Raw genomic sequence first — 24,022 nt, forward strand, 5'->3', positions numbered from 1 at the left:
CTACCTTGTTGGGAAAATGTATAGTGCGTCTCCTACACTACACGTTGAAGGACACCAAGAAAATCTCTCCAGTGACCTTGTGTGCCTGTAACTTTGCCACTGTGATTCTTCCTTGATGTTTTCATCACATAACTTTTCAAGCTGGAACAGCAAAGACAAGAGTATTTTCTCTGTTTTTTTTTTTTAACCTTGGCGAAGAACGCAGGGGTGCCTCAAGACCACCGTGGTCACAGCCGGCTCCCGGCCTCCTTCTAAAAATGCAGCTCCCTGAGTGCAGGAGCAATACTTTTATCTCTTTCCTTACTTACATGTCTGCGGCCAAGGAAAGAAATTAAAACTCAGTTTTCAGCCAGCACCAGTATTTTGACAGCTCCAGCTTGCTGCAAGTGGAGTGTTTGTTATGGCTTGGGGGGAGCAGTCATAGTTTTCCGCCAAACAAAAGTAAACAGCCATTTCCCAAGGGTGGGCACCTCATGAGAGAGCAGGAGCCATCCCTAGGGTTGGTGGTCCCCCGGGCCATAAATGGCTCTACGAGGGGGTGCCACTTGGCCCCACTCCTTTGTTCTGCATGGCATGGACCAAGGGAGGTGGTGGCCCCTGATGCTGTATATGCCCCAGAGGTGGGGGGGTGCACAGCCCCCCTCCATGTTTTATAAAATGTATTTGGCCCCGGGGAGGTAGTGGTCCACGGAATCCAGAGGGGGTCCACGTGGCCCTGTATACTTATTAAAAGTAGCTCAGTAGTGGTCCCTGGGGTTTCTAGAAGCCCTAGGATGGGGGTCTCATGTGCCCCCTCTTTATTTTTAAAGGGACCCTATGGTTAGGCTCACATTTCAAATGTACCAAACCATAGAAATTCAGCAGTTATACTTAAGAGTTATTTCTAGTAACTATAACTGGGGCACTGCCAACTACCCCATATATTACATCAGTCATGACATCTTCTATGGCATCATTGAAATTATCACTGCAACATTTGCAAGAAAATTGTTGAGGAGGAAACTCTGTATGAAGGGGGTGTGGGTTATAGTTTCCTTAGGGCATATGTTATAGTTACTTGAAATAACTGTAACTGCTGAATTTCTATGGTTTTGCACATTTGAAATGTGAGCCTAACTATAACATCCCTGTATCCTTTGCTTTTCTTAAGTGAATAGATATATACATACAGGCATACATATGGTAGGAAAAGGGGTGCAAAATGGGTTTGGGGGTCATGCCTCATGTAATGACTCCTGAAATACTGCATAAAAAGTAATGGATCCCAGTATACAAACCTCCGATGAACTAACCTAGATCCACACAAATATTAAAATGATAACTCTCAAAACTGTTAGTTTTATACTTCAAATGTAGCCCTTAAAATACCATGAACAACTGTAAAATTAATGCAACTTAGTGAACGTCATTCCGAAGTGGAAACAAGTTTGGCTCACATTAACAATAGCGGTAGCTCGTGTAATATAGCAAGTGCAAAATGACTTTCCATAGAGTTTGATTCTCACTGTAATGATAATTTTGGTTCATCCACCCACATAATGTTGGCACAGGATTTACATTGCAGGTTTACACAAGTGTATAGCAGCATTAATAAAGGTGATTTAGAAGGACTTTTTTAAAAAACACTTTTCAATATTATACAGTTAGAAGTGAGTCACTTTTGGACATATGCAAGCTCTCTCAGACCGCTTAATAGCATAGCGTTTAGTTTCCAGTCAGGTTCACACCGAATAACATTATAATACTACATGACAGCACCCACAAGAAGACTTTCCAGAAAACGGCTTTATCTGACTTAATAAACCAAGCCTCATTTGAGATCCAATATTGCACACAGAGAGTCAGTTTCCAAGTTTGACAAAGCAGTATCCTTGGTGGGGGGGGGAGGGATTGTGGTCCGCCTAATTATGAACACACAAAGTTTAGATGCATACCCTGGGTCTCCTCCTCTGTTTCCACCAGGCCGAGCTGGTCAAAACGGTCCTGCAATTCCACTCCGTGCATTTTAGTCTATTCTGGCCCAAGGTACTTGAAATAGTAAGCTCCAAGACAGTTACACCTGGTTGATGTCAGGTATTTTGCCCCGCCTATTTCGGCACCCCTCCTCCGCCTTACTTATAATAATCTGATCAATCGTGCCATCATGTATTACAACCATAAACAAGTGCAAAGTAGAGCACCCTAACTTAGAGTGCTTTACATATGAGAATAACAGCATTACCTGATTGCTTTTTTCTGCTTGGTTATTCCTGTTGGAATCTGGAAAATGTATGTGACATCCCGTTTCTTCCATCACTTTTTTGATATTGTTACCACCTTTCCCAATCACATGCGAGTGTTCCGTGTGCGACACATCCATCTTCAGTGTAACACGATTACTCTGAAGGCAAACACAATATTTACTTTATAGTTTAGCAGAATGAAAGCAAAATGTTTGTCGACATTATCTGTTGACATATTTCAAATACATTGTCGACATTATACATTGACATTTGTTTCTGAGTAGTAACTTTTCTGTAAAGTTTTTTGTCCATTCCGAGTCTGTAAAGTGGTTTGCTGCTCCAAGGGTTTTCATGGGACAGAATAAATTTTAATAATACCAGCAAATAACAATGTCTGTGTGTGTTCCTAGTCTTTCATGTCATTTCCACCCTATGTAATCCTCTCCCATGTTTGCCAACAACCTGCTTACAAAACAAGCATTTGCAATGCAATGGGCCTCTCATTTGCTTGAGGTAAAGCTACTGGTGTTGTAAGTTCATACCTGGACTTTTTTGCCACATAAATTGGTCAACCATGCCTCATAATTTGGTCTTTTCCTGCCACATAATTCCAGTGGCCCTGCACATAACTAAAGCACTTCCATTTATTTTCTTCCTCCATTAGCAGCCAAATATGAACATGTTGCCACTTAGCATCCTAATTTAAATTTGCCATGCTAATTCCAATAGAATACCACTTTCACCACCCCAACATCAGAATTGCTGGCTGGCTAACAATTCCCAAAACAAGACAGTCGTGGGGGAGTAAGGACAGGAATAAACTAGAATGGTCATCCAAACATTTCAAAAGTTTTCAAACAGTCATAGTGTAATAGGGATGTTAAGTTGGCCTGAATCGTAGTCATAATTGCAATAAGGAGAGATTAATAAAACATATACAATTATCATACAAACCCAATAAAAATCTTTATCAAAAATAAAGTTTGGCATGAGACTGTAATGCTCAGAACAGCCAATATAGGACACCACAATGAAAATAGCATTTGTATTAACATGGTCATGTTACCATATAGTTTAGCCCCTAGAAGACAACCTCATGAAACGAAAATTACTAAATATATTGCATTGTAACCATATATTTACTACCTGGAAAGCGTAGTGCATCACACATTTTCAGGGTAGCAGGCCTACTGCAACAATATTACAACCCAGACCCTTAAAACACAAACTTCTCTCAGCTGTAAAATAAAAGTTCCAGCCATGAGAAAGGTTAAAGACAATGAATGGAGGGAGGAGTTATTATTTTGGGGTCCCCACTAGTGTGGGGACCCAGAGATGATCTAGACAGAAAGAGCAGGTTGTGGATGCCCTGCAAAGCATTATGTGACGACTGAGTGCAGCAAATGTTGTAGTATGTTGACTGTAATAAAAATATCAGTTGTAAGAAACATGGTTATGCAACAATATAATTAGCCCCTAGAGGTATAACCACATCAAAATGGAATGCTAAAAAGTAATGTAGTGCAATCATATATCTAGCCCCTAGAGGATTTAGGGGGTCATTCTAAGTCTGGCGGGCGGCGGAGGCCGCCCGCCAGACTTCCCCCCTCCAAAATACCGCTCCGCGGTCGCAAGACCGCTGAGGGTATTTTGGCTTTTGCACTGGGCTGGCGGGCGACCGCCAAAAGGCCGCCCGCCAGCCCAGTGCAAAAACCCTTCCCACGAGGACGCCGGCTCAGAATTGAGCCGGCGGAGTGGGAAGGTGCGACGGGTGCAGTTGCACCCGTCGCGAATTTCACTGTCTGCAATGCAGACAGTGAAATTCAAAGTGGGGCCCGCTTACGGGGGCCCCACGACACCCCATACCGCCATCCTGTTCCTGGCGGGCGAACCGCCAGGAACAGGATGGCGGTCTCGCTGCGCCGCCATGGAGGATTCAGAAGGGCAGCGGAAAACCGGCGGGAGACCGCCGGTTTTCCTCTTCTGACCGCGGCTGAACCGCCGCGGTCAGAATGCCCTGCGGGGCACCGCCAGCCTATTGGCGGTGCTCCCGCCGACCCTGGCCCCGGCGGTCTAGTACCGCCGGGGTCAGAATCACCCCCTTAGTGCCTTACATATTTTCAGGCCTAGCAGGCCTACTGCAGTACTAAGGCCCTTAGAACACAAACTACTCCAAGCTGTAAAACAAAAGTTCCAGACATAAAAGAACTTAAAAAGTGACTGAATAGTGGGAGAGGTTATTATTTTGGAATCCCCACTAACCTAGTGTAGGGACCCAGAGATGACCTAAACAGACAGAGGGGGTCATTCCGACCCCGGCGGTCAAGGACCGCCGGGGCCGGGGATGCGGGAGCACCGCCAACAGGCTGGCGGTGCCCCGCAGGGCATTCTGACCGCGGCGGTTTGGCCTCTCCCGCCGGTTTTCCGCTGCCCTGGGAATCCCCCATGGCGGCGCAGCTTGCTGCGCCGCCATGGGGGATTCCGACCCCCTCACCGCCATCCTGTTCCTGGCGGCTCCGACCGCCAGGAACAGGATGGCGGTGAGGGGTGTCGTGGGGCCCATGGGGGCCCCTGCAGTGCCCATGCCAATGGCATGGGCACTGCAGGGTCCCCCGTAAGAGGGCCCCACTTTGTATTTCAGTGTCTGCTTTGCAGACACTGAAATACACGACGGGTGCCACTGCACCCGTCGCACATACCCACTCCGCCGGCTCCATTCGGAGCCGGCTTCCTCGTGGGGAGGGGTTTCCCGCTGGGCTGGCGGGTGGCCCTCTGGGGGTCGCCCGCCAGCCCAGCAGGAAAGCCAGAATGGCCTCCGCGGTCTTTCGACCGCGGAGCGGCCATTTGGCAGCTCCCTCCAGGCGGGCGGCTCCCGCCGGGCTCAGAATGAGCCCCAGAGTGTGTCATGCTGAACGTTTTTGCTGGTGGTCCCATTGTCCTAGAACCACCATAGGCTGAGTTATGGGCAAAAATGTTTTGAAAAATAATGTTTGTAAAGCATTATGGGGGTGAATTTTCCCGAGTGCAGTGAATACTGTATTATGGACTTTCCTACTGTGCCAGGAGAGCTGTTGGGGATTTCTGTCTTTTTAGTAAAGCATTTAACAATTATGTGTTTTTGGGAAAGCTGTGGAGCATGAAGGGGAGAGCCAAAAGAAATGACTCTGATTAGGTAACAGTGTGAACTTATGTGACCAGCGTTCCACTACTTCCGATGGAGTTTGTGCTGTTGGTGCTGTTTGCACTCTGAGCGCCTTGAGTGGTATGGCTGCCATGGAGCATGAAGGGGAGAGACAAAAGAAAGAAATTGTTCACCTACGCTGAAGTATCTCAGCAATCATGCAATTATCCATGTAACAGGGTAAGTCTGCAAGGCGGTAACAAAACCGCTCCAACGCGGCACAAACATAAAGCAATTACCAATGACATAAAAGGATTTTTAAAAAGGCAAGCCCATGAACCAATGAAAATGATGGGCGTGAGGTGGGCATGGTTAAAAGCCACCAATCCTTACAACAGGTCAAAGCGCTAGTGCGCTCAGCCTAAAAATCAGATTACCCCTCATCTCTCCAGTGGGACATCGGATTATGTGCAATTCATGATTATCAGAGATGCCCGAACAGGTAAACAATGAAGCAACGTGATTGTCACATGCTACACGCATGCCATGCTCAAGCTTGACAGCTAGATATCCTAACATTTAATAATCTTCATTTTGAAGATTTTCAACATTTACCTCAGAAACCTACCTAGTAAAACTGGTTTACAATGTTAGAAATTATTGGATAGGGAAACTATTCCAAAGACATGTTCGACTGCCTGGGTCTCTCACCACACAATGCTTCTTCACCTATCATCACCCTAAAATCAGAACTTGTGATAACAATGAAATACTGAATGCTCTACGAATTCCATTCACAGACTTACAAACACAATCCTGTGTGCCCTGGCAGTCTCAGACTCCAGGCACACAAGCTAATGAGAGAACTAGGACAAGTGTAAAGTTTGTATAATGCTGATTTCATTTAACGCATTTTATCGACCGCTCTCTTCTTCCAGCCGATGTCTCACAGCACATTGTGATGACATCCAAAGAGATGGCTGATACCGCGTCTCTCACAGTGGGGCTGCAAAATAAATCAATAGAGTATTTATTTCAAAAGTGAGCTTTCTGATCGCATCAGAGAGGTGAAAATAACAGTAAGATTATTTCTGGAGATTTTTAAATAAAAAAGAGATAAAATACTTGCTCCAGACTTATTCTCACCAAGCCTGGTGTCAAAAGAAGTCATGTTAGCCCCTTCGCTTGTATTTCTCTTGGTTTTTGCACATCTTAAATGCTAGGTTTGTCATATGATTTTCAACACTTTTGAGGCAGATGGTTGGTTGGTCAGACACCTGATTCCATTAACTGCAGTCAGGCGCCCAAATATTTGGTGCCTGTGCAAATCTGTACCAAAGTGTTATTTTAGGGGTATTACATATTTTTAATTGGTTTGCGATTCTTCAAAGTATCTTTTTTACTGTGACAGACAGTGCTTTTTTGCAAAACAAGAATCAATGCTAAGCTAAAATAGGAGAAACCAGAACATTCCTTGTACATACGTAATGTGATACTAAGTAGCACTAAAGAGGACAATTTCACAGTTTAAAAAAGTCCACCCATGCCATGCAGTTTATTTAATGTTGTTACATACAGTATTGTTGTAACTCTGTAATCAGTATTTAGGCTTACAGTTTTATCTGCTTTTAATATTTGCATAGGAGTTCCATGGCAGCAAACTTCAAACAATGTTTTAAAAACATAGTTTTATATTTTTGTTTTTTACTTGTATCAAAAGGGAAATTGGACATCAGGCTTTGAAACATCTATGCATGAGTGTTTTTCAATCTTTCATGCGACTACCATGTATACTTTTTCAACTGCCGGATAAGAGGAAACATTGCCATTCTCATCTCTAGACCTCCATGAAGATGTGCACCTAATAATCTGCAAAATTGCCTGTGCTTTTTTATGCAGTTTTCACAGAGCGGGATAATAAGGTAACCTGAACTATTTTTATCTTCCTAACCTATAAGTAAGATAAATACAATTTTTTTTTTAATTTTGGCTCAATGCAGAGAAACTCGCTTTTTGCAGTGGTATGCCAGCCAGGCTCTTATTGTTCTGTTGAGAGGCTTTAAAGGTTGAAGAGTATGCCAGTCCTTTTAAGCAAACAGAAAGAAATGTAATTAACATTACTGGGAGCGGCAAGATTGTCTTTAACAGAACTGTAAGCACTCATCAGTTTAAGAAGCAGTAGCGAGTACTGACCAGACTGTTTAACCTTGGTAAATAACACTGCAACTCTCCCATAAACCCTTAATGCAGTGATTTAAGCCAGCCTGGATGTAAAATATGGCCCTGCAGTTTCGGTAAGGTGGGGTACAAATGAAGCAGTGTCTGGTGATAAACTATGATGGACCGGAGCCAATTACACTCTAGTTGTTCGCTGGTATTCCCCTACCTGCCAAGAGGAGTGTGGCAAGCCGGCTCACTCTGTGATACGAAGCTCCGCTTTCTCTTGAGGAAATCTCACAACCAACAGTTGATGGAGCAAAGCACAGTTGGCATCGAATAATTGCAAGCAAAAAAGTCTGATACATACAAATAGAGCAGGGGACTTAGGGCACTGAAGTGTCGCGCCAGTGATGTAACTGGTCTCTGGGTGCTATCATTACGATACAGTATAAGTGAGGGGGAGCCACCCTGACTTCCCTGTGTTGATGTCTAGAGTGATCTCGACCTATTGGTCATGTGTAGTTATAAAATAAATGGGGAGTCAGCGGGTGGGGCAAATCAGGATGGATGGAGCCTTGCAGAGCCGTCAGTAGCACACCCTCAAAATTAAGAACATGTCAGAGTTTTATTTGCATGCTCATGCAGCTGCGCGACTGTGTGTAGTTCGCCAACACTACATTTTTGGCGATGAGGGCTGAACCTTACCTGCTGCCTCCACGTCGTGGCGGCCACGATTCCCCACGGTGCTCATGCCACATGCACTCCAATGCCAGCACCTCTCCTGGGACCCGGCCGTAGTCACAGTCCACAGAAGGACCGGCCAGCCTGACTGCGTCCTCCCTGCCAGATGAGTGAAACGAGCCTCCCCAGCACGTGCTTCTGTAGGCTCACAAGTCGCCAGGGCTCCGCCTCCGCCCCAGGTCAGCCTCCAGAGCATAAACACTCTACCGCACTCTGCCCCTCAGCGAGGCAGGCGCAAACGAGCTGTGAAGTGTTTGTGTCAGCAGCAGATTCACCTATCTGCCCAATGTACACCACGTAGAAGGTACTGTAACTTTTGGAAAATATAAATATATAAATAAACTAAAAATAATCGAGTGCTGGATGGCCATCTGGCAAGTGCTGTCCATAGTCCACACATAAAAAGACCATACGGGATGCAAATTCTAGTACAGCTACATATAGCATATGGGCCATAATGCGATCGCCGTCTAGAGAGGCGTGACGCAGCAGAGCACGCTGTTGTTTGCAACTGCAAAAGACATACTTATTGCAGGGTTCATGCAAGAAACCCCCCCCACCTCACACACTGCACACAAGAAGGGGCCACATCCTACACCAGTTGCTCTAACTCAACATGTCTGCCATTCCGCCAGTTGGACCTTTTGTTGTTGAAGGGGCACAGTCCACACAGGCCCCACAATAGAAGTACTGGGTCGACAGAGTACTACTATTCTTTGAGGCCACCAAAGTCAAAAATTCACAAAAGAGGGCTATGATCCTACACCTAGTGGGGAAGATATCTACAAAATATCCAAGAACCTTACCGAAGCCACCTCCAAAACGCATTTGACCTTGATAGCTGCCCTATATATGCACTTCAAACACATGGCCAACACAGACTACGAACGGTTTGTGTTCCGGCAAGCCAGACAACAAGTGGAAGAATCAATTGATTCATTCCACATGAGACTTAAAAACCTAGCCAGCACCTGCGGGTTCGCAGATGAAACTGAAGAGATGAAAGGCCAAGTGATTCAGGGGTGTGCATCAGCGAAGTTGTGAGAGAGAATCCTTGAGGAGTCTGGGAGGTCCCTACCCGACATCCTCACGATGGGACGCACCAAAGACTTGTCTAAGGCCCCAGGATCACATATGGAGGCGGTACTCCAAAGATCAATCAAGGAAGAACCAGTCAACACAGTGGCACGATCCCCTAACAGAGCAAGATCCAGAAACAATCACTCACCACCAAGACCGTGTGGGTGTTGGGGTGGACCACCACACTGATCAAGTGACTGCCCTGCCAGAGGAAAGAAATGTGTAGGCTGCGGGAAGCTCAATAATTTCATGATGGTGTGCAGATTGAACAAGCCACCACCAGGGAATGCCTCTGTTAACTCCACCACAAGCAGGTCCAAGAGAGGCAGTGACATGGACGATGAAGACACTGAAGAACACGTTATCCACTCCCTATTCACAGTAGGAAATGTGGCTCAATCCTCAAAGAAACTACCATTGTGCCAGATCAAGGTAGAAAGCTTGAAACGGCCGGCATCATAGAATGAGTCACTGGGCCCACACCCTGGGTATCTCCGATAGTGGTCGCAGAGAAGCCCAAACAACCAGGGGAAGTGCGTCTCCCCAACATTCCCATCAAGCGTGAAAGACATCTGACTCCCACAATAGATGATTTAATAGGTGAACTGAGTGGGTCCCGTTGGTTCTCCAAGCTAGACCTGCACTCTGGATACCATCAGCTGGTCCTGGCAAAAGAGTCACGCTATAGAACCATGTTTTCGACACATGCAGGGTTAAGGCATTACAAAAGACTGAAATTCGGCATATCTAGTGCTGCCGAGGTTTTCCAAAATGTCATTCATGAACTCCTAGTGGATCTGCTCAGAACCATAAACGTCAGTGATGACATCCTAATACATGCCGCGACTATCCCAGAACACAATGCCAGGCTCAAGAGTGTACTACACCAAATCAGAGAATCCGGCCTAACCTTTCACCGCTGCAAGTGTGAGTTTCTCACCAAGCGAATACAGTTTTTTGGGGTATGTGTTTTTGGCATATGGTGTGACACCTGACCCTGAGAAGGTGCAAGACATTAAGAAGGCACCCCCACCTACCACAGTGATGGAAATTCGAAGTTTACTAGGAATGGTCATTAAAGGCCTCCTTACGTTAACTCAGCCACTCCAAAATCTGACTAAATTGTCGGAACCTTGGGTGGGGGGGCCAGATGAACAAACTGCATTTGAAGCCACCAAGGATGCCCTTTCTGGTGACATGATACTCTGCTACTTTGATCCCCGCAAGGAAACAAAAATTGCAGTTGATGCCAGTCCAAAAGGCCTGGGATCAGTGCTGCTTCAGAAACAAAACAACGATGAGTGGTCACCTGTGGCATTTGCGAGCCGGTCATTGACTGACACTGAGCAACGGTATTCGCAGATTGAGAAAGAGGCCATTGCAGTTCATTGGAGTTGCAAGCACTTCCAATTCTGTCTATGGCCAACCTTTCCTTGTCGCAACTGACCATAAACCCATGGGGGGTGTGGCCAACACACGCATGGAGTAGGCAGCAGACTACGGGAGCACTGGGACCCGCAGCCGCCTGCTCTCCCCCAATGTCCATCCTGAGATGAGATTAAAGTGGGTGAGATACTGCTGGTCTCCCGAGATCCCTGGGATATAGGTGGAAGTTACTGGGGTTAAATTTATAACCAGAACTAACTCTTTTCGGCCGCGAACGCGGCCTGCTCAATATGGCGGCTGCCATCGTGAGTCAGGAGCTTGGGGCAAAGCTGTGAAGAGGAGCGCCCTGAGAACGGCGAGTGCCTCCAGGCGTCAATGCCGGAAGGAGAAGGGGACTATAGAGCCCCTGGTGAAGCGAGCACGGGACCCTTGGATCGGCTTGCGCTTGCGCGCCTAGGAGGGCAGAGGCGATTGAGCGCGGCCGTTGCTGAGAGCTGTGGAGCTCTTCAAGGAGGTGCGACAGCCCGGGCATATCGGGAGTCTGCATTCTGGAGAGCCACGAACCTGAGCACTGGAGCCCTGCTCAAAGACCCATGTTCAGAGGGACTGGGGCAGCGCCGACTCGGCCCGAATGCCCGGACCCCGGCAAACAGTGAGAAACGGGCGGAAGACACGGGGAGACGGAGTGTGCGTCCCCGACGAATTAGCCGGTAAGAGAGAGGCATGACGGCGGGAACATGAATTACCCATTCTACTGAAGATTTGTGCATACTGGGGAGGAAACTGTCCCTTGGGGGTTCACAGGAACACTGGCACCTGGGGCTCCTCTAACAAGAGCATTACCATGGATGGTCAAAGATCCCAGTAAGAGGTGGGGGCGCTTGGGACGGACCCCACAGCTAGAAGAAAAATTAAGTGAATGCGTCTGGGACCACTGAAGTAGGATTGTTTTGTTAGTCCCCAGGACCGGTGGCTGTGCTTCTGAAACAGTGCACAGTATGCTGCGACAGACCCTCGGGCCCTCCAGAGGAGGTGATGCACGACAGAGGTATTTTCAAAAAATTTTAAGTGCAGCGTCGTGAACCTCCAACTCAAGCTAAACATTCATTTTGCCACGGGACAGCGCTACTTCATCACTGTATAATCCAGCAGTGAGAGACTTATCCTTGGCATACACATGGGGAAGACCCTTAAAAAAAGAGACTGCACATGGGTGGCCCCTTACGTCCTAGACCGCGCACGGTGGGACGGACTAGGTCACACATACTGTACCGGAGATAGAATCCACTGCGCCAACACTCCAGGATGTGCTTCAAGCCATAGCGGCCTCCCGGACAGCGTTGGAGGTTAAAATTGATATGCTGGGTATCGACCTGGGCCTCCTACAGGACGATCATAAGAGACTGGCTGAGAGAGTCACCACAACGGAACGGGACTTGGCGGATGCGATTCCCACTTTGGCTCTATCGAATAACCGGTTGAATACCATAGATAACCACCTCAAAATACTGGATAATAGGGCGGAACACGCAGAGAACACAGCGAGACGTAAGAAGATCAGAATTATAGGGATTCCGGAAAAGAGTTAAGGCCCCGATATGGTGGAATTTCTGGAGAACTGGTTGCAGACGGTAGTCCACCTTCTTCACCCTGGAAAGAGCTCACAGAGTGCCTAGCAGGGCACCAACTCCGGGGGCTTCTCCGAGGCCTGTGATAGCGAGACTTCTCCATTTCCAAGATAGAGACCATATACTACGCCAAGCCCGGCAAAATGGTGAGCTGACAATAGCAAACAGTAAAATTTCCATCTTCCCAGATTTTTCTTGAGAGGTGCAACGACGACAGGCAGAATATAACTCTGTGAAGAGCAAACTTCGTGACCTGGAGATTCCTTGCTCAATGTTATTTCCAGCCAGACTCCGGGTAGTCGGCCATCTAGGACAGAAATTTTTCTCCACACCAGAGGAAGCCTGGGCCTGGTTGGAGTTGTGCTCTGTTTCAGATCCGAATAACAAATCTCACTACAGCAAGAAGAGATGACGGCCTATGTCAAGAAGGCGACAGACATCACATAGGGTTGACCCACCCACCCCAGATGAAGTAAAGGAAGAAAGACAGCGGGTGATGGAGGCGGTGGTGCTGTTCGGTGGAGCGCCTGGGGGATCGGATGCGGCTTCGCCCTCAAGCCCACAGAAGGAGGATGGACATTCGGACTCCAACAGTGAGACTGGGACCTCTACTCAATCGAGCATGATCCTATCCGCGATCACTCCTGGAACAGCTGATTAAATAATTTAATTGGAAAAAGCTGCCACGACAAGTCTACATTAACACTATGCTGAGTCACTCAACAGGCAAGCTCTTGAATAAGATGGAGTAACTGATGGAGCACACTACACCCACACCACTAATGTTTATAGAATACCTATGGGAATATTGTCTCATCATACCTGCTACATAAACGACTGACAAAGGGGGGTCATGCCAGAGACGTCCTGGAGCTTCCAGCTGTCGAATACTGAGACTGCCACCCCCACAATTACTGTGTGTTACACAGTAGAGACTACGATCACTGTTGAAATACTGTTGTTGTTTAATAGTTTGGGTGAAGACATCATGTCCTTTGCTCTGGGGAAGGGGAGTTGGGATTTCAGTTGTTTAGTTATGATCCAAAACATGCCGTGCTGCCTGGGCAAACTGTATACTTATAGAATGTGGGGTGATCAATTCATTATTGATGGGTAGTCCGCTGAGCCTGAAATTCCTTATGTGGAATGTTCGAGGGATACGCTCCATGGCCAAGCGTCATAAGGTATTCTCCTTTCTCACTAGACAGGGAAGCCACATAGCGATGCTCCAGGAGACACATCTAGATGCTAACGAGAGTCGTGCTCTTCAGAAGCAATGGAAAGGTCAGGTTTACGGTACCACCTATTCAACCTTTGCCAGATGGACACTGATTTGGGTTAAGTCAGGAGTGCCTTACCAGCACATGACAACCATTATTGACCCGTTGGGTCGCTACACTGTAATTTTTGGAAAACTAGATGGTAGAGAGATAACTCTGGGTACCATATATGGCCCTAACACAGATCAGGGAGGATTTTTGGCCTCCGTGTCAACAAGGCTGGCAGAGTACCTAGCGGGACTGCTAATCTTGGGAAGGGACTTCAATTGTATAGCAGAAATGACGTTGGATAGACCACACACCCCTTTACCTTCATCCCCAACCTTTTGAACGACCCAATCATACTGGACATGGCAACAAAACTGGGGACTAGTAGACACTTGGTGCGTCCAGCACGCAGAAGACCGGGATTATTCATTTTACTCACCCATGCATGATTTACATGTCAGATTAGACACCTTTTTCTCCTCACCAGGGGTACATGGGCTAGTTCACACGAGCGAATACCTCACTCGTACAATCTCAGACCATAACCCACTTCTCCTTAGTCAGAGATGGTCCCGAGCACGAACACCAATACCTACATGGCGGCTCCAGCCTGCTCTGCTGGAGGACGACGCATTTAAGCACACCATTGGTTTAGCAATAGACTCTTATTTTGAGACTAAAGTTTAGACGGATGTGGCTTCATACTGCCCATTATCGATGCTTGCACTAGATTATAAAACACTGAGTAAAATATTAGCGCTCCGCCTCATGTGTCACATGCCTCACCTGATACATACATACCAGGCTGGATTTATTCCAGGACGCCAAACAGCACTGAATATACGACGCCTCCTTGCTTTAATACATGATGATGGATATGACAAACAAGAAGCAGTAGTCTTTGCCATTGATTTCGAAAAAGCTTTTGAAAGTCTGGAATGGCGCTATTTATATGAAGTTCTTCACAAGTTTGGGCCAGGAAATCGCTTTATAGCCTGGACAAGACTGTTGTACAGTAGCCCGTCGGCTAGAGTCTGAACAGGCAATACTATCTCTGAAAGTTACGAGGTGGCTAGGGGAACTAGGCAGGGCTGCCATCTCTCCCCTCTGCTCTTTGCCTTAGCAATAGAGCCATTGGCTTGCATGGCCAGGAAGGGTAGAGCTTATAAAGGTATCATGCTGGCAAGCCAGACTCCTCATATTGCATTGTATGCAGATGACCTCTTACTCTTTTTGAAGGATATTGAATGTGATCTACGGGGGCTCAGACGTTGCTAAAAGACTTTGGTGCTTTGTCTGGGCTGAGAGTGAACTGGCAGAAATCCAGCCTATTCCCAACTATGGAGGTAAGAACCGCCCCCCAGACACAGGGGAACTACAGTGGGAACCTAGATGTCTGACATTTAGTGGTCCATGTCTACCACGATTTCCAGAATTTGTTTGAGGGCAATGTGCAGCGGGCTCTGAGAGGCATTAGGGGCTCCATTGGGTTCTGGGCTACTCTGCCAATTTCGCGGGCATAGTGGCGCTCTTGAAGATGATAGCCCTCCCCAGGCTGCTATATCCTTTTACGACCTTACCAGTGTGGACCCCGGGGTGTGTCTTTAAAGATCTGAATGCTGTGGTCAAGGGATTTATATGGGGAATGGGTGCGGTGCTACAACTTCTCTTGAGGATTGTGGACTGGCCGTTCCAGACTTCGAAGCTTATTACCTGGTAGGTCAACTACAATGGTTGACCAGATGGATGGCGAGCCGTGTGACGCCCGAACATGAAATTTTACCTTTCACTCCCAAACTACCCACATTGGCCAGGGTCATCCTGGGTCTTGGCCTCCCAGTGACCTCTAGACCTCAAGCATTGGAGGTAATCCATAAATGGTGAAGACGCCACCTCCGTAGCATAGGGTGCCCCAGGCCTTATGCTCCTGAGACACCGATACCATGCCTGTTAACGCTTCCGCATAGGAGAAACTGGGCGGGAATCAGAAGATGGGAGATGGCGGGGGCCACTACCCTGGGTGCCGTATATGAGGCAGACTCTCTGTTGCCTTTTGAGGACTTTCAAACCTGATACCAGATTCCAGCAGGGAATTTCCTACTTCATAGAGCGATCATAGACATGATGGGCAGACATTTGCAAACCGGGAGTACAGAACCCTTACTTCAGAAGTGACTCAATACCTTGTAAGTGCCACGGGACGCATAGGGCTGTGACCTGCCTTTATAGAAAAATAAGAACCACAATGTCCCAACCAATGACAGATCTTAAACAAAAATGGGAAATGGATTTGGGAGCATCCATTGAGGACAAAGATTGGGAGGAAATCCTGACTAGGACCCCGAGAGCCTCTAGGAACGCTCGATTTAAATTGATCAACACATGTTTTACACAGAGCATATCTGACCCCGGGTAGAATCAAGAGAGACTTTGGGGCCCTGGGAGTCGGATGTCCCTGATGAGATGAGGGGGGTGCTGAATTCATCCACATGTTCTGGCTGTGCCCAACATTACGGGAATACTGGCACAAGATCACACAGCTCCTCACTGACATTGTTGGACGGAAAGTAGCTAATGACCCCAGACACTGTTTGTTGGGAGGCTATCGCCGTCAGTCCAAACATAAATACACTAATCAATTTCAAGATTTGGCCTTGGTTTTGGCCAAAAGAGAAATTGCAATGACATGGAAAGCAGCAGCGGGCCACGGCTACACACATGGAAAAGGGAAGTCCTAAAATGGGCTAAAGCTGAGGAGACGATAAGGCACCGTGAGGCACGGAAGGGCCAGGGCCCAGTGGAAAGAGCAAGGGTTTGGAGTACACTAGTAAACGACTGGGAACAGGAAGAGGAGGACACATTAACTCGTGAATACCTTGCAGGGCCACAGAACTAGACACTAGCACAGACCCTCAAACCTACCCACACTTCAATAAAATAAATATGTACTGAGACAGGAACAAACCAATAAAGCTAATTAATAGGGTATATAAATTGTCACCTCACAGAGAAACACAACCACCCTGAAATCTTTCGACACATATCATGGACCAGGCACACAAGCGGCAAGTGGGAAGGGGGGGGGGGGGTTGGGAGAGGGAGTTTGGTCCCCTCAGAGAGAGGCCCATATCATAGCAGTGAAAGGAAGGGTCACTTGGCTAATCCTTGAATCTAGACTTACCGACTCTTTAATGTATACTCATGCATAAAGTGTGATTTATTGGAAACTGCAAACTATATGCCAAATTGTGACAACGATACGGCTGAATAGGCATTCTGCCATCAAAGATTGATATACTTTTTCATTGTTGAATTCCAGAGCCCTCTTTGGGGGGAAGCGTTTTGTATTCTCTATTTTATATCAAAAACCAATAAAATGTGTTGAAAAAAAAAAAATGATCCTAAACCCATCATTTTCTTGTTCAATGCTACAGCATTGAATCCCCCGCCGCAGATAGAAAAATGGCTGCTTCAGTTACAAGACTATAGATGTCATCTGAAATACAGGCCGGGTCAGAAAACCTGGCTGACTACTTGTCTCGCCATCTGCGAGCAGCTACAGAGAGCGAGATCCATAAAGTTCACAAAATAGAGGAATACGTGAGGTATGTGTATGACAGATCCTGGCCTCTACTTGTCTCAACTGAAACCATAATTCAGGCCACGGCACAAGAAGACTGCTTACAGAAGGTTTTTGCAAGCTATCTGTTCAAACCAGTGGCGCGCTATGAAGAAGCAACTATCCCCACTCACACCCGCCTCCAAACGTGTAATGGAGAGTATGTATCATGTTTGTGATGAGCTGTCAGTTGATCCCGATGGGTGCCTGCTGAGAGGTAACAGGCTGGTCATTCCGTCCTCCCTCACTGACCATGTAGTGCAGTTGGCCCATAATGGACACCAAGGTATGGTGAAAACAGAGTTGATTATGCACAAAAGTGTGGTTTCCACTGATGGACGAGAAGGTTGAAAATCTAGTACGGTCATGTGAGTGGTGTCAAGCTACAGGAGACCCCAGTAGTCCTGTCCCTACTGAAACAGAGCCAGGACCCTGACAGCCGTGGGTTTCAGCCAGCCATGATTTTGGGAGTCTCCCTGATGGCCAACACACAAAGGTGATGATCAATGATTTTTCAAAGTATCCAGAGGTGGAGATCATCCCCGCTCTCACTGCAGAAGTCATGATATCTAAAATCGAGAAAATCCTTGCCACTCATGGCATTATCTCCAAAATAAAAACAGATAATGGCCCTCTGTTTCAGAGCCAAGATCTTGCCTCTTACTTTGAGGCCACTGGTATGCGGCACAGACGGATTACACCAAGATGGCGCCAGGCAAATTGGGAGGTTGAGAGATTCATGAGAGCCCTAAACAAGGTTGTCCGAATCGCTGCAGCAAGTGGGCAGTCCAGTGAATATGCTATATATTCCTTCCTACGGAATTATTGACAGACTCCCGATTCTGCCACTGGCCATGCTCCGAGACATATCTCCCTGAGGAAATCAGTTGTAGATTCCATCCCGCATCACCAGCTGTGGAAGCCCAGAACTATAGAGGACTCCCAAGTCCATCAGAAGCGGGCTAGCGTGAATCAAAAAGCCAGCTGCCGGCGTCGTGCGAGAGCTTCCAATTCGCATGTAGGAGATGCAGTACTGCTCAAAGAGCCCTCCTTTGTAAGTAAGTTTTGCCTGCCATTCAACGTGAACCCTTGGACCATTGTGCGCCGGTGTGGATCCATGGTTGTGGCCTGGCGAGGAGTTTCCACTGTCACAAGGAACATTTCTATGTTCAAGAAGTTTCATCCCTCCCAGCTGCCAGGTGGGCATGAGTCTGACCCGCCTGTGTCCGACACTGACCAGCTGTTAACGCCGGACTCAAATGTCTGTATGCCACATTCGCAATCAGTTTCCAGTCTGAACCCTGAACCCGTTGTAGCTGGTATGACACCTGTTGATGTTCCAGAATCCGATCCCATTAAGGACAGATCAACTCATACTAGGTATATCTTAAGAGGGAATCCCGCCCCATCTCAGCGACTGCGAGACCATCTAGTGAAAGCTTTTGCCCAACCTAGTTTGTGACTCCACCTCTGTTGGGTTATTTATTTTTGGGAGAAATGTAGTGTCGTGCCAGTGATGTAACTGGTCGCTGGGCACTACCATTACCGATACAGTATAAGTGAGGGGGAGCCGCCCTGACTCCCCTGTGTTGATGTCTTGCGTGATCTCGATCTATTGGTCACGTGTGGCGAGTTATAAAATAAACGGGGAGCCAGGGGGGACGGACAGAGCCGTGCTGAGCCGCCGTTAGCACACCCTAATTAAGAACGTGTCAGAGTTTTATTTGCATGCTCACGCAGCGGTGCGACCGTGTGTAGTTTGCTAACACTACAAGCGCTATGTTAATCCAAAACTAAAGCAGGAAGCGGCCTTCGATTTTCAAGTTAGGTTAATAATTTTCGTGCGCCTTAAATAACAAGGGGTGCAGTGGACTGCCTTTCACTCTCCAGGCAATTTGTGTTAATCCCTTTACTAAACGCTAGGATGAGGCGAAACAAACAATCATGGCAAAATGCTCTTTTCTCTCCTCATGGGCCATCTACAAATCATCTTACACAGCGCAGCACAAACCATGGCTGCCACAGAGAGCACTCGACCTAAAAAGGAGTGCACACAAAGTAAACTTTAAGGCTGATTGTGCAATCAACCATGTAACAGGACTGTCTGCAAGGCAGAAACAAAACCGCACAAAGGCGGGACAATTGTAAAGCATTTACCAACGCGATCGAGGGATTTTTGAAAGGCAAGCCCATGAACGAGTATAAAGTGATGGGCGTGACTAAAAGCCACAAATAGGCTACAGGAGGTCGGAAAAACAGCTCTTGCGCGCTGCGATTCTCGAGTTAAAAAACTGCAAGTTTTCAAGGTTTCCAAATCGCTATCTAGCGTAACAATGATGTCATCAGAAACATGCCCTTGTGATGTCATCACAGGAAATTACAGCACCCTATTCGGAAAAGAGCTTCTCTGTTTTATGTCCTAATACACGCAAAGAGCTGCAGTGACTCACAGATGACGTTATGGCAACATTGTGGTGAATTCTCGAGAGACAGTTCATCAGGCAGGACAGACATTTCTGGCGTGGCTTAATTTCTCTCAAGTGTAGTGGCAGTCTCATACTGCCTTCTCTCACAGATGTAGCCTGCTGAATGCATTTACAGGTGCAGTAGCAGTTCCAGTTTCTCACTTAACAGGTGCAGTATACGGCATGCAGGCAGACAAGCAAGCACTAATGGAGAGGCATAGCAAATGGCTGGTGCACCGATAAGGAAGAAGCTGTGCCTACAACTAGCACGAAGGCAACATGATGCAAGGCTTTATTCTGAAGGGCTTCTGCCGCAGCCTGTCGGAGACGGCCAAGCAAAGGTTGTGTTCAGTGGCCATTTCTAACACATCCTCTAAACTGCAAGCGCTTGCAGCCAGGCTAACCACTGACATTTTCTAAACACTTTACTGTAATTCTCCCCATACCCAGATACACAACAGCCGCCAGTAACAGGCCATGGACAATCCACATTCTCTTAATATTCAACTATTTAGGGTCACAAATTCATTCAAAGTTACAGATACACCAGAAGCTGATGTCTGCCAGGAGTGAGTCAGCGCCCTGAAGACTAAATTGTGTCAAGTGTGCAACCCGCCTGGTAATCTGAAACAATTGTGCGTTCCTTGGCAACTCAATTTATCATTTCATGCCTCCGTTGCCTTCTTCGGCCAAAAACGGACTCACTTAGGGATAAATGTTACTAATAACAAAGTATCAATTAGCAGGGTCAGCGGAATTGTGTGGTTAAGGTGGAGGCAGACCACTAAATTATGCTGCAGGCAGATTTCACTAAATTATTCTTCAAGAAAAGGCAAATTATTGAACATATTTCAGAATATTTCGTGGCAGTACAATTTCACTAATTAATACAACCTGGGCAAAGTTTTACCTCATTAGTACCTGCTGAACACCCGACTATAGCAACCAGCAACTAAAAGACAATAAATGATGTTCCAAGTGTGTATACAACTTTATGGCTCTGAGATCATTGCTCATTTTCTTAGTGACATTTGATGGAGGATTATTTGGTGATGGCAATTTTATTTATAAATGCTTTTGCACACATTCACATTAATCTGCAGCATGCAAATTATACACTGTGTGATATTAATATTAAGTCGACCATTGTTTTTTTAGGTCTCAATTTAAAAGGCCTCCCATTAAACTGTCTTGTCTTTTGCCAGCCCTGTATTTTTCATCTTTCCTGTTGCACAGCCAAGCTGTACCAGTCAACGTTAATTGAAATGTGTCATTTTGTTTTGGCTCTGTTTCTTGGATAAGTAGAATACTGAGCCCGGCACCTGCAAGCGGGAACGACTGACCCGATTATATCATCCCGCTAAAGATATCCAGCTGAAGGTCATGCAGCAGAGACTAAATTGTGTGGTAGCTGACCAAAAGAAGGAAATTGTATTACATAAACAAGTTCTATCCTGATTGGTTCTCTTAATGGGCAAGTAGGGAGTTGAAACTCTCTCAGAATACTTAAGTTAAGTATGCATTGCTGAGTTAATTTCAGATACCCTTTCCACTTTCCTCAGAGGAAAAGCTGTCTTTACCCTGGCCCGAAATAGTTAGACTCCTAAGTAGGGGTGTGCGGGCAGCTCTGCTCCGCTGGCAGAGCTAACGGAGTTTTTAGAACTCCACGCTGCACTCAGAGCTCTGGGTTAGTCCAAAAACTTTGCTAGCCCCACCAGCGTCCATTTACCATTCCTTCCCAATGCATAAAAGACCCCCCCCTTCCTTGCATACTGTTCATTTTTGTGCGCCACACATTCTGTCGGTAGGCGCTGTGTGCATACTCAGGCTACTTTCAGTGGCTCCTTTCCTGTAGCGATGTCCTGGCAGGTTGAGGTGGCCCCACAAACCTGTTTCGAGCAGCTTGCGCACCGGGTGCTTTCTGCGGCATGTGGCATGCAGTGAGAGCTGGCTGGTTTACGGTGAGTAGGGAGGAGCATCTGCCTGCAGTGCGGCTGTGTCTGTGCCTCATCCCTTCCCCCTTCTTGGACGCCTGTACCGGAGGTCTGCTGTGCTTCCCTCCAGCCGGCTGGCGAAAAGCAGGGTGGCGTGTCTTGGTTGCAAGGTGCTGGGGCTCCTCCGCGACCACTGATTCTGTATAATCTGGGCAGGTTTACAGTGCTTTGGCCTGGCTGGAGGCCTGCGGTGCCTTCCTCTGACCAGAGTGGGCTTGTCTAGGGTGCCGTGTTGCGGTATTTCTCGTCACCCAGCTGTTCAGCCCGTGGGGCTTCCTGTGTTTTGCCAGGGGGGCAGTATACCAGCAACGGTCTATTCATTAGCAGCTTCGTGTTTGGGCTTCTTTGCTTGAATCTTGTCACATTCAGGGTGGCATGTTTTGGCACAGGTGGCTGCAGTAGCTCATGTTTTGGGCTACTGTTCTGTTTCCACTTTGGTATGCTGTTCAGCGTTGTCGTTAGGTTGGCCTGTTATACCGTAGTCAGGTTCTGTCAGTCTGGAGTCTGTGTGATGGTACTTGTTCTCATTGAAGGTGTGGTTTTCTGATCTGTTTTATTCCCTGTGCTTGGCTGTGCTTTCACTGGATGTGCTTTCATTTGTTCTGGGTTGCTGTAATGTGTCTGACCAGCTCTGCTGTTGGCACTTTGTCTACTGTTTCATCTGCTGCCCTGAGTGGCCCTGACATGTGAACATGCTGCCTGGGCATGGGCTGTCATTTCCATAGGCAGCAGAGATTTGAAGGTGTTGGCGCTCGTTCTTTGCCGCTTCACCTGCTAGGTTCGATACCGGACAGCTCGGCTGGCACGGTCTTCTGTGGAGTTCGATGCCTGGCAATTCTGTGGACTGTGTGTTGCCTTGGCTGGTGTTCACTATTTAGCGGGCAAGATGTCGCTGCCGTGGGGACGCCTCCATTCCTGTTGTGTGACTTGGGTGTCTGGTGTGTCCTTCAGCCGTTGGGTTTTAGGGCCCAGGCCTCTGCTTGTCATATATGAGCCTGGTTCATGTGTAGCACTTTCTATCTCTTTCATATGCAGGTGTGTTCCTCTGACCTTCTGTTAGCCATGGCTTTCAGCAGTTCTGGGACACTAGTTTCAGTGCCTCTTTCTTCTAGTATGTGCTGGTCGGGTGGGAGTACTTTTGCCCACATATGGCTCCCTTGTCAGGGCGTGGGGCCTGCTTGCTTGGGTGCAGCATGCCCTGTTTTCTGCATGTAGTGCTGCGGATTCTGACATTGTTCATTTGCTCTACTTTCACCCTGCCGGGGGTCTGCTGTGCCTTCCTACAGCAGGGGTAGGTGTGTCTGGGTTGTTACTGTGGACAGGGCCATTTCTGTGCCTTTTCTTCTTGTTGCTTCAGTTGTCACTGTGTGATTCGGGTTGTTCCTACTGGAGGTTGGTCTAGTGTGGCCCCTACCCATGCTTGCTTTGTTGGGTATTATGCAGCTTGTTGGGGCACATTCTGGAGGTTTTCCTCTCTCACTCTGGTGGTTGTGGAGTTGAAGGTTAGTATTCCTTGAGCTGTTTTCTCAAGGTGGCCTTTCAGTTTGATTTACATGCTTATGCCCTGGTCTTCTGTGGTTCTACAAGGGTGCATTCTTGCCTGTCCCTGTTCTTCCGTGCCTTCTACTGTTGTGGGGTTGGCTGTCGGTTCTTCACATTTTATTTTCCAGGTCATGCCCTTGGGTCTGTGTAGGAGGCTGGCCTGGTTTGTAGTGGGTACCTTGGGTACTTACACCATATACCAGGTCCAGCTATCCCTCATTAGTGAAATGTAGTTGTGTTCTACCAGCGTAGGCTGATAGAGGTAGCTGTAGCAGAGCAGCTTAGGCTGAACTAGGAGACATGCAAAGCTCCTGAAATACCACTTTAGCTGCACAGTACTTATACACAAGTAACGACAATACTCAGTGTTACCAAAAATAAAGGTAGTTTATTTGGGTGACACAAGGCCAAAAATATATTGGAGGCAATACTCCTTCTGGAGGTAAGTATTATACACAATATACAGACTAGACGCCAAAATAAGGTGAGTAATTAGACATAGGTTAGTGCAAACAATAGGAAATGCTATAGAATGCAGTAGGAGAAAATAGGTCTAGGAGCAACACAAACCATATACTAAGAAAGTGGAATGCGAATCACAAATTCCCCCCTAGACAAGTGTAATGTGTAGAGAATCACTGGGAGAGTAAGAAAACCACAAAGGTGAGTAAAATACCCCACCCCAGAGCCCAGGAAAGTAGGAGTAAACACTGCAAGTTTCCTTAGGACACACTACAAGTCATGATTAGAGTTATTGCAAGAATCAAGCAAGCCTGCACACAACAAATGGTGATTT

The 24,022-nt window shown here is 47.1% G+C and overlaps 1 protein-coding gene across 2 annotated transcripts in view; it reads right to left on the reverse strand.

Annotated features, from left to right (window-relative positions):
• Positions 1 to 24,022, reverse strand: part of BICC1 (BicC family RNA binding protein 1) — an 821,381-nt gene that overhangs the window by 176,109 nt on the left and 621,250 nt on the right. For both annotated transcript variants that reach the window (XM_069240970.1, XM_069240969.1), the window contains exon 5: positions 2,222 to 2,380. In XM_069240970.1, coding sequence (XP_069097071.1) covers positions 2,222 to 2,380 — 159 coding nt within the window. The remainder of the gene's footprint in view (positions 1 to 2,221; positions 2,381 to 24,022) is intronic.

Source organism: Pleurodeles waltl, chromosome 6 (assembly GCF_031143425.1).
Source record: "Pleurodeles waltl isolate 20211129_DDA chromosome 6, aPleWal1.hap1.20221129, whole genome shotgun sequence".
Taxonomy (NCBI): domain Eukaryota; kingdom Metazoa; phylum Chordata; class Amphibia; order Caudata; family Salamandridae; genus Pleurodeles; species Pleurodeles waltl.